The 15,967-nt window shown below is 43.4% G+C and overlaps 1 protein-coding gene across 1 annotated transcript in view; it reads right to left on the reverse strand.

The window, feature by feature from the left end:
• Nucleotides 1-594: 594 nt before the first annotated feature.
• Nucleotides 595-15,967, reverse strand: part of ZNF804A (zinc finger protein 804A) — a 216,470-nt gene continuing 201,097 nt past the window's right edge. The window contains exons 3-4 of the mRNA XM_035131060.1: nt 10,387-10,517; nt 595-3,850 (exon numbers count right to left, since the gene is read on the reverse strand). Of these exons, the coding sequence (XP_034986951.1) occupies nt 595-3,850; nt 10,387-10,517 (3,387 nt within the window). The remainder of the gene's footprint in view (nt 3,851-10,386; nt 10,518-15,967) is intronic.

The following is a 15,967-nucleotide window of genomic DNA, read 5'->3' on the forward strand; positions in this document are numbered from 1 at the left end:
AACACAGAAGAGTTTGCCATTTAAATGGCAGAAAGCAACCATCTATGAGGCCCACAATGCGTGGTTTTTGTTTTCTTAAAAAAAAGATAGTTAAATCTGTAACAAAGGAAATTATTGCAAGAGAGAGTTCTCACTATATTTATGGTTATAAGGGATGTTGTACAAAACATAGTGCATCAGCTTTGTCTAAACATTACTTAGGTGTGAATACACAAATATACTTAAAAAAACCAGGAGCATACTTTACAACATAACTTACAGTACTATAAATATATTTTATATACATGTTAGTATACTTTTAAGACATGATCTTCATACATACGTACATATATATATTTATTATATCTATACATATATGGTTTGTATTAATATTAGACTATTCAGTGCTTTAATTTTATTATGAATCTGCACTTTACATATAAATATTTGCGTTTTTAGACCAATAGCAAATTCTTCTATATCAGAGGGCTCTTGCAACCTCTTAAACTCAGTCTATTGGTAGAGTGATCTGTCCATGGTTCTGATGAACAGTGCTGATGTACGGTATCTTCAATCGAAGACTTGTCCTTCTAGTTTGACAGCCCCTCATGGGACCTAGAATAGTGGCTGCAAAGGAATGACTGCAGGATGTGGTGACAGGAGTGAGGGGAACAGTGTGTGGGGCAATGGGGAAAATGCCAAATGGCTTGGGTGGAGAACTGAAGCTGGAATGAGGGGCAGTTGGGGTGGGCCAACGATGGCTGTGTGACTTGCAGGGCAAAGTCTTGGCCCGACTGACAGATGAGGTAAAGGTGTCCGTGAAAGAGCCGGGACTTGGGAAAGAAACTGTTGGTGAGGCTGAAGGACCTTAAATGTACTTGCTGCAGCAGCTGCGGCTGCTGCTGCGGCTGCTGCATGCTGTTGCAAAACCGTGTGGTGGATTGTGGTGACCGAGGTAGAGCACAGAGGCTGCTGCAAAGGCAAGGGCTGCAGAGGGGGATTGGAAGGCTGGACTGCAGCTGGAGGGAAGGTCAGCTTCATCTTACCAGCAAGCATGTTTTGCTGGAAGATCTGGTGGTAGGCCTCGCATTGCAGATCTTTGAACTTGTCGTGGCTTTCCGGAGGCAAAAACAATGTGTGTTCGGGCAAGGTGAAGGGGGCAAGAATTTGCTCTGTGGTTAAAAAAGTGTGGCTGTTCATATGTGCTTCTTTAAAGGGCAAAGGGGGCGGTGCAGTAAATATACCTGGGTTATACCGTAGCCACTCGTTGACTGATGGGTTGAGTTTCTCTTGGGGCATAGCCTCAGCCACTTCATAATGACACAGATATGCCTTAGGAGGAGGCTGATCAAAGTTTCTTTCAAGACTGGGCACTTTATTAGGAGCTTGCATTTCAGGAACACTCGGCTTTTCTCCTTCTTCTAGCATGTTTTGGGGTTTCACCACTGGTGGAACACTGTGTTCGGTAACAGAAGAAGAAGAAAATGTAGATTCCTCCAGAGAGGTAGTTTTCTCTGTACTGGAAGAGTTTGAACCTTTGCTATTTTCTAATGAAAGCAAATCTTCGGATTGTGGAGCTGTTTGAATTTCTACTGACTGGATTGTTCGTTCCATACTACCATTTGCATCATCTGTGATGGAAGGTGTTTTCGTTTGCTCTGTGTTTTCTTCAGTAGATAGTTTGAGGGAATTATTGATTGCGCACACCCTTTTAGGAGACTCAGCAATGACATTCCTTCTTGGTGCCCTCTCTCTAAATGCATGTTGAGTTCTTGCTCTCTTTCTCCTTCGTTTCCGTTTAGGTTTACAAGGTGCTGCTAAGTTACATGTTTGCCTCAGATTCTCTTCTGAGAAACAGGTCAGTGCACTTGAACTTTCATCTGATGAACAAGAATACATATGATGTCTCCGTTTCCTATGGGACCTCTCTGGCTCTTCTGTGAGTGAATGATAGGCTCTCTTTGTGGGCTGTGATTGATTCACACATTTTTCTTCAGGAAAATGTCCCAAATGTTTATGGTCTGGGCTACTGCTACATCTTCTGATTCTCCAACTACAACATGCTCCAGAATGAACTGAGTTGCATCTTCCAGAACTTGAACCTGGTTTATTTGATTGTCTGTGAGAAATTGATTTACTCCTTCTCCACACTTGGTTAGTGTTCGTGTAGAATTCCCTATTGTCTTTTATGTTGCAAGTGGGATGTAGACTTTGGTTTCCATGGACCTGTGTGGATGTCCCACCACAGTCACTGTTCTTGACTTGGAAAGTTTCAGATGTCTGCTGAAAGAGTTCCACAACTGAATCTCCCATTCCATTTTCACCAGTGCCTTGTTCCAGAGCATTATGAAGTTTTGGATGTTTATCAACATCAGCACAGTTATTTTGCTGTTCGAGTAAGGGAGAAATTTTAATATCTGCCTCAGTAATTTCCTCCTCATAATGGTGATGGCATAGCTTTCTTCTTCTTTTCCTCTTCCTGTTTTTGTGAGACCACTTTTCATGTGTTCTTTTTATCCAGGCTTTGTTTTGCTGTTCATTGACTGATGAGCTTTCATGTATACATTTTGAGGAATTATGGCATTTTGCATTTTCTCCAATCATCCACAAAGTATCTGGGCTTAGGGCATCTTGTTTTTTGTTGGGGCTACAAACCTCTGCCACTGAAGTATCCGTTGTAGTTAATTTTTCATCATTGCATGGATGTGTGTTAATGTGAGATGCACAATCAACATTTGCTAAAAGAGATTTACCTGGACAGTCTAAACTCAAATCATGGTTTGATTGAGGTTTACTTTTCTCGAGGCATTCATTTGATCTTGACGACCTAAAGTCAAAACACAATGGATTACAACTGTATGAAATGACTGGCTCTGTGTTTGTGTAAGTTAACATTTCTGATGGCCACTGAAGAATGGTTGACCCATGTTTGTTAAGCACAGGAACAAATGGCTCACAATGTCTTTTTTGTGAATTTTGCTTACAAGGAAAAGCTACTGTTTCCCCCTCAGAATTTGCTGGCATCAGTCCATCCGATGAGCATTTTTTAATTTCAACTTCAGCGGCTGGTGAATCACTGCTCAGGTTCTGATCATTTTCCCCCTGGATATCCTGCTGTGATAAACAATCTTCATTCACAGGGAGACCTGTGCTTTTATTACCATTGGGCTCATCACTATTACTTTCTGCAGGGAGGGCTTTGTTCCCAAGGGCAACTTTGGGTGATGTTTCATCTGGCGAGGCAGCTGGATCTACAGTAACAGAAAAGCCCTCCGAATCACCAAGCCCAGGTTCTTTCAAATGAGAAGCAGGAGATCTTAATTCCATGACCTCCTTTATCACGTTTCCCTCACTGGGTGGTTCATCTGGTGGTTCCTGTACTTGGAGAGAATCGTCAGCATGTTTTTCCATTAGTGGAACAATAGAATTAGGTTTCTCCTCAGAACATAGAGATATTTCGTCATTCAGTGAAACCTGAAGGTTACAAGGTCCAGGAACAAACCGGCTTCTTCTGCTAAGCCCATGTTCAGATGAAGTTTCATCATTGTATTCATAGAAGGCAGCGGCTGATGATTCCAGCTTGACTGCTGCTTTCTTAGGAAATGCAAAAGAGAACCCCACTTTATGCCCATGGAGCCCCTGCATTTGATCCCCAGGCTTGATAGTGTCCGGCTTGCTGTTATTTGCATTTTCAGGTGAGAAAGAAGCCACAGAGGCAACATTGTCCACCGTCTTTGAGCTGTGCAATAATGCAAAGTTGAATTCTTGCTCCTTTTTAGTCGAGTCGATGAGGGCACGTGGAGGGATTTCATTACAATTATCTCGGACTGTAACTGTTGTGGATCTGAACATAGGGCCACTCCCTGGAGCACTGAAAGAAAACGAGAATACACTTTCTGTAAATGCAGTTCAGAAGCATTTGAAATGCAAAGCTAGCAGTGCAGTAACAATGTCTTCTTTCCAAAAACAGCACAATCCTGACATTTTACAGGCAAAAGATACGCATGCATTTGTCATTTCCTGGGAGCTGAAGGCAATTGTGTGCACAACTCTCCTGTAGGTCCCGTGAGTTTCAATTGCTACCATCATTATCATGAATATACTGCTTAATGCCAAAATAGGCTTATATTTGGTTTGTAGCACCATCAATGTCTGCTCAAGTGCAGGGGCGAAGGAAGGGTAACCGGCACCCGGTGCGGGGTGTGTGGGGGCAGGGCAAACCTCCCGGCAATGCATGTGCATGCGCCGTATGTAGCATGCGCTGCACGCACGATGTGTGCGCATGTGACACCGGGTGGTTTCCTGACAGCTCTGCTCGAGCGCCGTATGGATTGCAATGGGATTGCAGCAGCGAGCGGTGGTGGCAAGCCCCTCGTGGGTTGCCTTCTTAGAGATGGCACCTGGTGCAGACCGCCCCCTGCCCCCCTTCCTCCGCCACTGCTCAAGTGTCTAGGAGGAACCTGGTCTAGTGGGAACTACCTTTCCCCGAGTCTGTCTTTTGCTCTCTTGCTGCTTCCCCCAATTTCTTGCCTTTCTTAGGGCTCACTATGTGCAGCTGCCCAAAGGGAGATTGAAAGCCACTGCTCCTTCTTTCACTGCTTGCTGGAGAGGGGAGGCAACAACAGGAGGGAGAAGGAGGAGGATGAACCCAGGCAGTGGTCTCTAGAGTTGGCACAAGGCCCTTTGCCAAAGCATGGACTAGATAAGCTCAGGTGGTTAGAGTATGCTGAGAACAGCAAGGCTGCAGGTTCAACCCCCATATGGGACAGCTGCCTATTCATAGGGTTGCACAAGATGATCCTCAGGGTCCCTTCCAACTTTACAGTTCTGAGGTTCTAATTAAGACTGTGGTTAAATCAATGCCTCTTTTTTTAAAATGGAAGAAATGTATTAATAGATAGGTCTTAGAACTCTTCTATCCTGGGAGGAAATGAGCACATATTCAGATGCCAATGGCCTGATGTGGTTCTCTTCTCTGCAAACGAAAAAGAAAAAGAACAAAGGGAGGGGGGAGACAGTGTCTCTTTCTGGTCATTTATTCTCCAGCTCTGTTCTTCCTCTCTTACAAAGAAGTAAGGAAGACATCTATACCACTGAACTAGACAATTATTTGAAAGTGACAAGGACAGAATTGCAACTGGAAGTTTTCTATGGGTCTTCCACACCATTATGCTGGAATGACAAATTTTGTCTTGAATTTCTCTTTAGGAGAAATGTAATGGCAATTTTTTGCCTGGTTCACACACACACTGGCCCACCCCCTGCCAGCCTTGGACTGGAGTGTCTCCCACTACCATGGGGAGAACCTTCAGCATGAACAGAGCCCTACACGCAAGTACGCCAAATTAATGCTGTCTGTCCATTGTGGTTGGGGAAATGGAAACCAGTACTTTACATGAGTGGGGCTTCATGTTTGGTGAAAGTTCAGTGGAAGGTATGTGTGTGAACCTGGGACTTCTACCTATTTCTCAGTGAACATGGCACCTACATGCTACATGTGTGAATGAACCAGACCTATTTTACATGTAAGCACCTCTCTCCCCACTGATCAATAAAGGTGGAATTCAATGTTGCTCTCTTGCAAATGTTCTGTCTTTATGAAAATCCATATTGCATGCATCAGCTGTGAATCAAAACACTAGGGATTTGTTGTCTCACAAGCATATATATTTTGGTGAACATCAGTTTGGCAATTCTGCAGGGCATGCTTGCTCCCACCCTTCCCTTCGAGAAAGCAATGCAAGGCCTGCTGCTCCCATGGGGAGGGGAGAGGGGCTTGGTCACATGGTATCAGTGGGCAAATAGGAGGTGGTCTGGAAGGGGTTTTTAAAGTGGCTCCTGCTCCAGACCCCCTCCTGTTTGCCCATTGGTACCCTTTATGCAATATTGGCATTATAGGCTAATCCCCCAGAGCTGAGTAGGATTTTTTTTTCCGCTTAGGGCCTCTCTTCCCCCACACATTTCACACTGTTGAGTAAATTTGATTGGCATTCAGGGAGAGGTGTGGCTTGCCTGCCAGTATGGCATTGAGTCTGGGTAGGTAAGAAAGCCGGGTGCAAATCCTAGGTTTATGGAGGCAGTATTGGGCTAGGGACACTGTTCAGGGACCAGCTGCTACATTGTGCTTAGAGGGCTTGGAGGAGTGTCCCTTGGGGCCTGGAGTACACACATAGGTGATTGCTGCACCGTGGGGTCTGGGTGCACTTGTGGGGACCATACACAGGGTTTTTCTGATGAGGAGGGAGTCTTTTATTCACTGACCTTAGCTGGGGAGCCACAGTGCAAGGCTGCAGCTTATGTCCAGAGTGGGGAGGAGTGGGTGAGGATTTACCTATCAGAGTTTGACAAAGTCCTCACCTGTCTGTTAAATCTGAATTTGTTTGATTGGGTTGCACAAGATGTTTTTAATATTCATTTGGAAGCCACCCAGAGTGGTTGGGGAAACCCAGCCAGATGGGCAGGGTATAAATAATAAATTATTATTATTATTATTATTATTATTATTATTATTATTATTATTATTATTATGGGTTGACTTGTTTGCTTGGAATGCACATCCTCCAGTCTGTTAACATTTTAAGAAATAGAACCTTTAACCTGTTCTATGCCTCAAGTCTCCTTTCTGGATGTGTGTATGAGTAGGGGTTGGGGGGCTTGGTATAAATTATATGTCAACATCTCTTTAATATTTAATTTGTACAGCATGCTGTCCAACATTTCTCTGATGAAAATAGGGGCATCCGAAGAAAAAGTGGGACATTCTGGGATCAAATCAGAAACTGGGACAGCTTCTGTAAATCAGGGACTGTCCCTGGAAAATAGGGACACTTGGACATCATATGGCACAGAACTCTCTATAATAGAGAGCCAAAGCACCATGCCTAGGATAGGGCACTACTTTCCCTACTCTATAAAACCCCACCTGCCAGAATTATTTTAGCTTCCCTCGAAACGTCTTCAGATCTTTTGACTGAACAAGATCTTCTGCATTTGTCTCAAATTTCACTTTGTGTGCAATTTGGTGGAAAGCCCAACTGACAGCAGCTCTCCAGGGCCTCTCAGACAGTCTTGCTATCCTTGATCATTTCGTCGGAAATGCTTACAACGGAACTTGCAGCTTTGTGTATGCAAAGCATGGCCCTTGCCACTGATCAGCAACCCCCCCCCCCTGCGTTTTTAACGACATTTTGGGAATGCATGTTGCGCTAGCAATTTTGGAATGACTTTTAAACACATCTTATTTGACACACGAGTTGTTGAGTGAAGATAAGTATGGAACCCCCCATGGTCATTTTAAATAGTTGCTCTCCGAGCACAGCCACCCTATACCAGACAGGTTTGCATTTTCTCTGATGTAGCATGTAGAGCTCTTAGCTGTATTTCTAAAACATTTATAGCAGTATCTGAATGTCTACAGCACCCCAGGGGGCCAGCTTGCAATTTCAGATATGTATACACATCGGCTGATCCATTGTCCTCCTCTCTCTTCGAAGCACCGCCATTAATAAATATACCATTAGGTATAATGTGATCATTAGCACAGCAAGAGGAGTTGGATATGGACCTCTGGCTGTGAGTTATTTAAAGGTTACAAAGGCCTGAGGAGTAAGGGTAAAATAATAATAACACACACCCCAACCGGCAACATGCTAAATCAGAGTTTTCGGATTTAAATTGTTTCAGCTGTACAGTAACCTACAGGGCTTAAATTATTTCTAGTTTGAATTGCTCACGGTCTGCAGCCAATTCATTACAGAGTCTTGGGTCTGGAAGAAGACTAGAAGGTCACTCATTTTGCCTTTCTGTGATTAATTGCTTTATCTACAAATATGGGTTATTCTTCAAATCCAGAATTGAGGGGAGTAGGGGTGCTGAATGCAACCATAGAGCAAGGATGGTGGTGGTGGTGGTGGTGGTGATGATGATGTAAAGGGATATCTTAAGGATATCCCTTAAGTCATGCCACCCATTAATTGGAAACATGAAAAGTTACTATTTTCAGGGGGTTATTAGTCAGTTCTGTTGAGGGAAAAAAGTTGCCCTTAAGAAGTATAGGCTGGCAGGCAGGATTTGGGAAAAGGTCTTGGGAAATTTAGATTCAAGGCCCTGCACAGCAAAGTGGCTATCTGTGAGTATACCTCAGCGTCAGTTGCCAACCTGTGAAATGGATGTGATAACTGTCAAAGGTGTAAAAAGGGGGTACATAATTCATAGGAATTACAACTAACACTTGATAACCCAAATTCTCAATTCTCGGATCTATATTCTTGAAAAAGTGGTCAAATGACATCTCTCTTAAATCAGGGTTAGGGGTGACCTCCAGTCAGATGTTGTGGTACTACAACTCCCATCATCCTTGACCATTGGCTATGCTGTCTGGGTCTGATGGCACCTGGACAACATCTGGAGAATGCATTGCTGGATACTCCAGCCTTACAGATTATTTTTTGTCAGTGCTCCACCTGGTTGTGAGGTATGGTATGTTATTGGCTATGTCTTAGAGAGCTATTCTTTCTTATCAATGCAGTAAATCTCAGAGCAGTTTTGCATGAGAATTCAGATCTCTTCACTTGGAAGTCCACTAAAAAACCCCATGCTTATTGTTTTTAAAAACGTCAGAAATGAAGGAAAATATAGGACTTTAGTCATCACGCATAATTGCCTGTCAGTGCAACAGGAAAATACTTCATAATGGCAGCCAAATAATTTAGAATGTGCTAAGAGCAATGATTTGTGGTGATGAAGTAAATGCTATTAGCAGTTTGAATGTGTGAGCACACCTCAATAAAAGTTGTGACACGAATTGCACATTTAAAGTGTGACATACATCAGCAGCCATAAGGGGCCGTCTGCTTGCCATTTCCATAGTATATATGGTTTCTGACACTGAGAAGCTGTTGCTTAATGCAGTAAAATGTTTGACTTCGTTCTTCCCACCCAGCATATCCTTATATTGCCACTACACATATTTTGATGTCTACAATGGCTTCATGCAATCCCAGATGGGAGAGCAATATGCGTGTTTGCAAACTGTCCCATGAGATGAAAGATGGAGAGCTACTAGTGATAAAGGATGCAGAGAGGCTACCAATGATAAAAATGTGTGACATCCCTGATGTTGGACCAGATCATCTGCTTGTTACTCTGCATGTTGCCAGTAGTACTGATTGAGGGTTGGGCAGGGGGAGGGAAAATTAGGGATGTTCTGCCATCAGTCTACAGTGCTTAGCATCTTCACACTGTAGCACCCACTATTCCCCTGGGACCTTGAAGATTTTTTTCCACATGGGCAAATTCCTTTGCAGGTTTTGACTCAATCACTGGTACCTCCTCTTTCTGCAGGAGGCTGTGGACTCTCCTTCCTTGGAGGTTTTTAAGCAGAGGTTGGATGGCCATCTGTCATGGATGCTTTAGCTGAGATTCCTGCACTGCAGGGGCTTGGACTAGATGGCCCCTGGTGTCCCTTCCAACTCTACAGTTCTACGATTCTGTGATAATATCACCAGGTAGCAGGTGGTGGGATGGATCTCTGCCAGAGACTCTGTAGACCTGTAGTCCATCAGAGTAGACAACATTGGGCTAAAGTGTCCAGTGATTTGACTTTGAAAAAGCTAAGTTCATATCTGCTTGCACAATGGGACTTCCTCTTCCTCCCCTGTTCCTGTGCCTCCCAACAAATCAAAACAAAACAAAACCATGCGCTGGAAGGGGCCCCCTATGGGCATCTAGTTGCTCACTGTGAGAACAGGATGCTGGACGAGATGGGCCTTGGGCCTGATCCAGCACGTTTTTATGTGTGCAGGTGAGAGTAGATGAAAGAGAAGTCTTGTTGTGCAAATGGAACTCTACTGTACGAGCAGAATGACAGCGTTGGCTACAGCTCTATTATTCCACTTCCTCAGTTGCTGGTATGTGAAGTCCCTGAATCAGCAACCTTTGTGATCAATGTGTCATTTGCTATCAATAAGCTGCTTAAAGCAGAATAGGACCCAAATTTCAGAATGAATACTACACAATTGGACTGGGTTGTGCAATATTGCGCAGACTAGCAGCAAGCCAGCGTATTCCTTTCCTCATCAGTGGTGTCCTGTCAAAATTCAAATGACTGACCTAGTTTCCTAATGTTTTCTACTGCTAAACCTGATTTATTAAATATATATAGGACATGTTTTTAACTCAAATACTTGTCATTTTAGCTCTGTTGAAAAAGTAATGTTAAAACATTTATTTCTTTGCATGGTGTCACATCTAATTGCAACATACAGTTCAGAGAGTACCAAAAATATATAGCTACTTTGTTCTGGTTCGAGATCTTAATAGTCACGAAGCATTCTGCCATATCATGTCATCTGGAATACTCTTCCCCCTTTCCCTGTACTTTTTACCTTTCAATAACTTTTCACTCACCACACAGCTTCTTTTCTCAGTTCAGCTAACTTGTGTAAGCGTTGAAGGGCTTTTTCTTGCTTCCTTTCATCTTTTCTTGATTTGGAAGCTACATTTCGGGCAAACTCCCTTTGTTTCAGCTCCTTGAGTCTCTATTAGGAATAATGAAAGCAAGGTCAGGGGGAAAGGGGGAGGAGAGAAACATTTAATGCAAAAAAAGAGAGAAAATATTGCAAAATAATTTAAGAAGCCATTATTTTCAGTTCTCATTACACCCTCTGATTTATTCATTTATACAAACTGAGAGTAGCCCCCAAATTTAGCATAGCTATGATGGTATTTTGTTCAATTGCTGGTCTGTCCCCTCCTTCATGATTACTTGTGTATTTTTTTTTGGTAGCATTGGCGAGGAAGGAAGGCACATGTTTGTGGTTCATCTCAAGCACCAAATATCTTGGACTGGCCCTTCTTGTTACTCAGCTACAAGACTTCCAGAATGTCAATATTTTCAGGTGGAATTCAATCACATACCAGCAAAGTCAGGTTGCACGGTTATAGCTGATTGGGGAACTTTAGCAACAAACTTGCTTCCCCAAAAGGATTGTTCTGGAAAGCACAGGATGACTCCTGTTTTGATGCGCCATCATCTAACCTTTCTGCAGACAATTTGGAATGAATGCTCACTAAACAGTCAGTGCCATCTAATCTACCTCAAAACCAAGGTGAATGTTCAACAAAGCGCTCACCAAGCAGCGCCCTAAGATATTTATCCAAAGCATTCAATATAAAGCAAGCAGGGAACTAGCTGCCTTGAAATAAAAAAAAGAAAGAACTCTTGATATAAATCCTAAAATCAAAGGCTTCAAAATGATAGATGAGAAGGCAACATTCTTCCGCATGCCCAGGGGGGTGGATTCCATTCTGGCAAGGAAAAGGCAGACTTCCCTCAGACCAAGCTGAGACAGAGACCAAAGACACAAATTAAACTAGTAAGTAAGTAAGTAAGTAAGTAAGTAAAACTTTATTTATTTGTGTGGCCTACAGGCCATTGCAACAAAGGATTCATATTACATAACCTGGTAAAAAAGGAAAGAAAAAAGAAAAAATGCTATATATAACAATAAAATGTGCTGTCTCGGGATTCAGCATAACACAATTAAAATGAAACAGATGAGATCTTAATTATATGTTCTCACAGGAGGTGCTATTGTCCTTCAGCTGGCGGCCCTCAGTCTCATGGCCCTCTCAGTAAATCAGGCTACCTTCTCTGTTGTCTGGGCAGTCTGGTCTGCCAGGAGGAAAAACAGTATATCCTCAGATGGGTGGCCCGAAATGGCGGATACCAGCGGTGTGATGATCTCATCCCTAAGGTCTTTATATAGGGGACAGGACATGAGTACATGTGATACAGTCTCCACGCTGTCAACTCCGCAGGGACATAGTCAATTCTGGTATGGTGTTTTTGAGAATCGACCTTCAAGGATGGCCTTCAAATTAAACTACCACCTGAGATCTGCGGTTGGGAGGTAGAGGGGTGGATGGACAAAGCAGCCACCATCCACCCTGCTGAGAGCCTGAGGGCCCTGCTGCTGCCTCTATCCACCTGGTCCAGGGTGGGGCCAGGTTTTATAAGGACTGCTGGTGCTGCTCAGCAGAGAGGGCTTCTTCTTTTAAATTGCTTTTTTAAAAAAAATTATATCCTTGGAAAAAATCTTTTTAGTGTTTTAACTGTTTTGTCAGGGGATCACCACCAGGGGTCAGCGGAGAGCCCAGCCGAGCGGTGCTAGGGCTCTCAGACAGGGAAGACCCCAGCAAGATGGTCCAGGAGGAGAGGGATGCTGCCGACTCAGAGCCACCACAGGAGGTGTCTGGAGCGTCAGAGCGCAACACCACGGAAGGGAAGGTTTCTGGGGAGAAGTAACTGAGCAGCTGAGGAGGGGAGGGAAATGTTGTCCATCCACCCCCACCCCCCAGTTACACAGGGGGGAAGGGGGAAGCACCGGGAGCAAAAGAGGAGATTTAGGGCGCCAAGGATACTTTGCTGGAGAAAGTCCCGCTGAGCAGCACTTCCGGATTCTGACTCGGATTGAACAGTCATGGACCTTTTAGCTCTGTGCTCTACATATGTATATAATAAAGCTCTGTAAAAACCAGCTACGGAGTTTGGAGCCTCTTACTCGTCTGAAGCACCCAGGCGCCCTGACAGTTGTCCAAAATTTTCAGTTCAGTTCTCTACTGTTCCACACCAGTTAGTGGTTGTTGTTTTTATTTGAAAAAGTTCTTATGAAAATTAATCAGAATTTTAGTGTAAATAGATACTTTTTTTTTGGGGGGGGTATAATTTGGCCTAATATACATTATTCGCAAAGCAATTTTCCTCAATGTAATGCATATTTGTGACATTTTCACCAATGCATGTACACTTTACCCCAGTATATGCATCTCTGTACACATTACTTGGTTGGAGTATTGCATTGCAACAGATAGAGAAATGTGCATTGTAAGTTGGGTTGCATATTGTTTCCGAAAGTGCAAATTTGGCAAGTTCACCTTTAAATGTGAACTGAATTGAATTAGTTCCCCATTCCTAATCGGAGGAGTGGCTGTGGAAAAGAGTTGGCTGTTTCCTCTATGATGGCACAGACATATCATAGCTGCCAAGTTTTCCCTTTTCTCGCGAGGAAGCCTATTCAGCATAAGGGAAAATCCCTTTAAAAAAGGGATAACTTGGCAGCTATGAGACATATAAAGAGGATCTTTGTATGTGTTTGGGGGGGTGCAGTAAAATTGGGGTCTTCTTTTGTTATACAGACAAGCATATTAAGTTAATCAAAGTTCAGCCTTTCCAATCTGACCCTAATCCAAATAACAACCCCCAAAATCTAACCAATTACATTTTCAATCTTGAAAGGTAAATACATTCTACCATAGTGGTTAAGATGGACAGATGAGACAATCAAATGCTACACAACTTTATTAAGTACAATCTTCAAAACAAATATTTACACTATGGATAGCAATGGTGCCCCTGTCTTCCCCCCCACTGGGTTGCCTCAGAATTATTACCAACTGCTTTGGCACATCTGAGCTCAAAAAACATTTTAAGGTATATGTTGAAATAAACAAGGGAGTTGGCAAAAGGAATTTGCAACATTCATCCATCTGATCATTTGTATTTTTCATTTCTTTTAAATGTTTCCAGCCTGGTCTTAATCACAAGTGATCCCAGGGTGGGGTAAAAAAAAAACCTAAAAAACAAATTGAGAACAATTACAACAGCATCATTCTGCACAATAATATGAGAAAACGTGAGCAGGGAAGCCCATAAAAATGGCAGCCATTCACATAGTTGACTACATCTTAAAAGCTAGTCTAGGAGCTAATAGTCATCAAAGGCCTGAGCAAAGGTAGTTGAATTTAGGGGCTGGAAAACAAACCAATACAACCCTTTTGTTTCTTCTGTAGTTTAGAGAAAGATCCTCAGCAACTCGCTCTGAAATCTACCTTTCACTCCTGACCTCTCGTCCATCCACTATAGTCCTAATTAGCCTAATATTGTCACTTCCTGTGCTCTGTGCTTCCACAAACTCACATCTACACAATTCTTCACATGTCTGATTTAAGTCTGTTATTTATAATGGCACATAGATTTATAATGGCATATAGGAACCTGTGTTGTGCCAAGTTGTCACACCAGTGATCTGTCAAACGGAGTCTTGTTGGCTCTGCAGAGTGTCTCCCAGATCTAGTTGGAGACACCTGGAGCTTTCTGCATGCTGGTCTACAGCTCTTCCTTAGCAAGCACCTAGCAAACACACTGCTGTTCAGGAGGCCTCCTCTCCATTTCCTTTCCTTTCCTTTCCCTTAAACTGCAGCCTTTGTGAAGCATTTGCATGAACCTAATTTATTCACCCTTTAGTAGTTTGGTGTACTCCCTTTCTCATTTTGAGTGATACTAGCGCCGTGCCATCTGTCTCTTCAGATGCTGTCATAAACCTTAAAAAGATGCCGAGAAAGAGCAGAGTGAAATATTACACTCGTGGGTTAATGGGTATTACTTGTCACTTCAGTAGCTCTGCGTGGCTTTTCAGGGAACCCTTGATGGGTACAAATAAATGATTTGGAAGTTAAAATAATCATGACCTCTGCTGTAAGTATTCCCCAGGTGGAGCTTGCGAAAAACATTGCCGTCTGTTGCAAGCTAGAAACAATGAAACGAGGGCATTTTCGACAAGACTTTGGAATATTTGATAGCTGCACTATAATGCAGAATGCTAGGTTATCGAGGCTCCATTTCATAAGATCCAGCTCTTATCTAAAAAAGCCAATGCAATTCTGGGCTGCATCAATAGGAGTATAGTATCTAGATCAAGGGAAGTAATAGTACCACTGTATTCTGCTCTGGTCAGACCTCACCTGGAGTACTGTGTCCAGTTCTGGGCACCACAGTTCAAGAAGGATACTGACAAGCTGGAACGTGTCCAGAAGAGGGCAACCAAAATGGTCAAAGGCCTGGAAACGATGCCTTATGAGGAACGGCTTAAGGAGCTGGGTATGTTTAGCCTGGAGAAGAGAAGGTTAAGGAGTGATATGATAGCCATGTTCAAATATATAAAAGGAAGTCATATAGAGGAGGGAGAAAGATAGTTTTCTGCTGCTCCAGAGAAGCGGACATGGAGCAATGAATTCAAACTACAAGAAAGAAGATTCCACCTAAACATTAAGTAAGAGCTGTTCAGCAGTGGAATTTGCTGCCAAGGAGTGTGGTAGAGTCTCCTTCTTTGGAGGTCTTTAAGCGGAGGCTGGACAGGCATATGTCAGGAATGCTTTGATGGTGTTTCCTGCTTGGCAGGAGGTTGGACTGGATGGCCCTTGTGGTCTCTTCCAACTCTATGATTCTATGATTCTTCTTTGAGGATCGAAGGTAGCAGTTGCAACCCCCTTGGTTGGTATTAAAGATATTCTTCTCCTGTCTGTGCAGATTTGGACACCAGGAGCATCTACACCACAAACTTAAACTGGTGAAACTATTTAAAAAACCTGGCTCTCTGGCCAGGCAGTCATGCCCCCAAGGCTGTGCCATGGCAACCATGCGGGTCCAACTGCCAGGAAGGAGGTGGAGAGAGGATGGTCCTCAACCAATGCCCACCGGGGAAAGAGTGAGTGTCCATTCTGTGGACAAGGTCAAAACGCACACTACCCCCAGTGATGAGTAGCCCAACTCCAGGGAGGGTGGGTGGAAGATCTGATGACTGAAGTGACAAGTGGGAGTGGACCTGAATGAAGTCCCCAAGGGACTCAGTCAGCTCTGTGGCTCCACTCCCTGAGTGTCCCAATCTCTGGATCCATCTGTTATTGATCAGTTTGCAGGCAAACCAGATTCAAAATTCCCCAGTTGCTGAAAGAGGCTGCTGTGTCTCCCACTGGCTGTGGTACCATGCTGTTGGGTCTGCCTGAGCGGTGGGTTAGTGCCATGAGCAACACAGTGTTACGTACTGTTAAAGGTGAGCAGTATTCTTACAAATGGTTACAGTTAAAGGTAAGCAGAACTCTTGCAAATTTTCATATATGCACAAATATATATGCTGCTGCCAAACTACAC

This window comes from Zootoca vivipara, chromosome 1, assembly GCF_963506605.1.
Source record: "Zootoca vivipara chromosome 1, rZooViv1.1, whole genome shotgun sequence".
Classification (NCBI taxonomy): domain Eukaryota; kingdom Metazoa; phylum Chordata; class Lepidosauria; order Squamata; family Lacertidae; genus Zootoca; species Zootoca vivipara.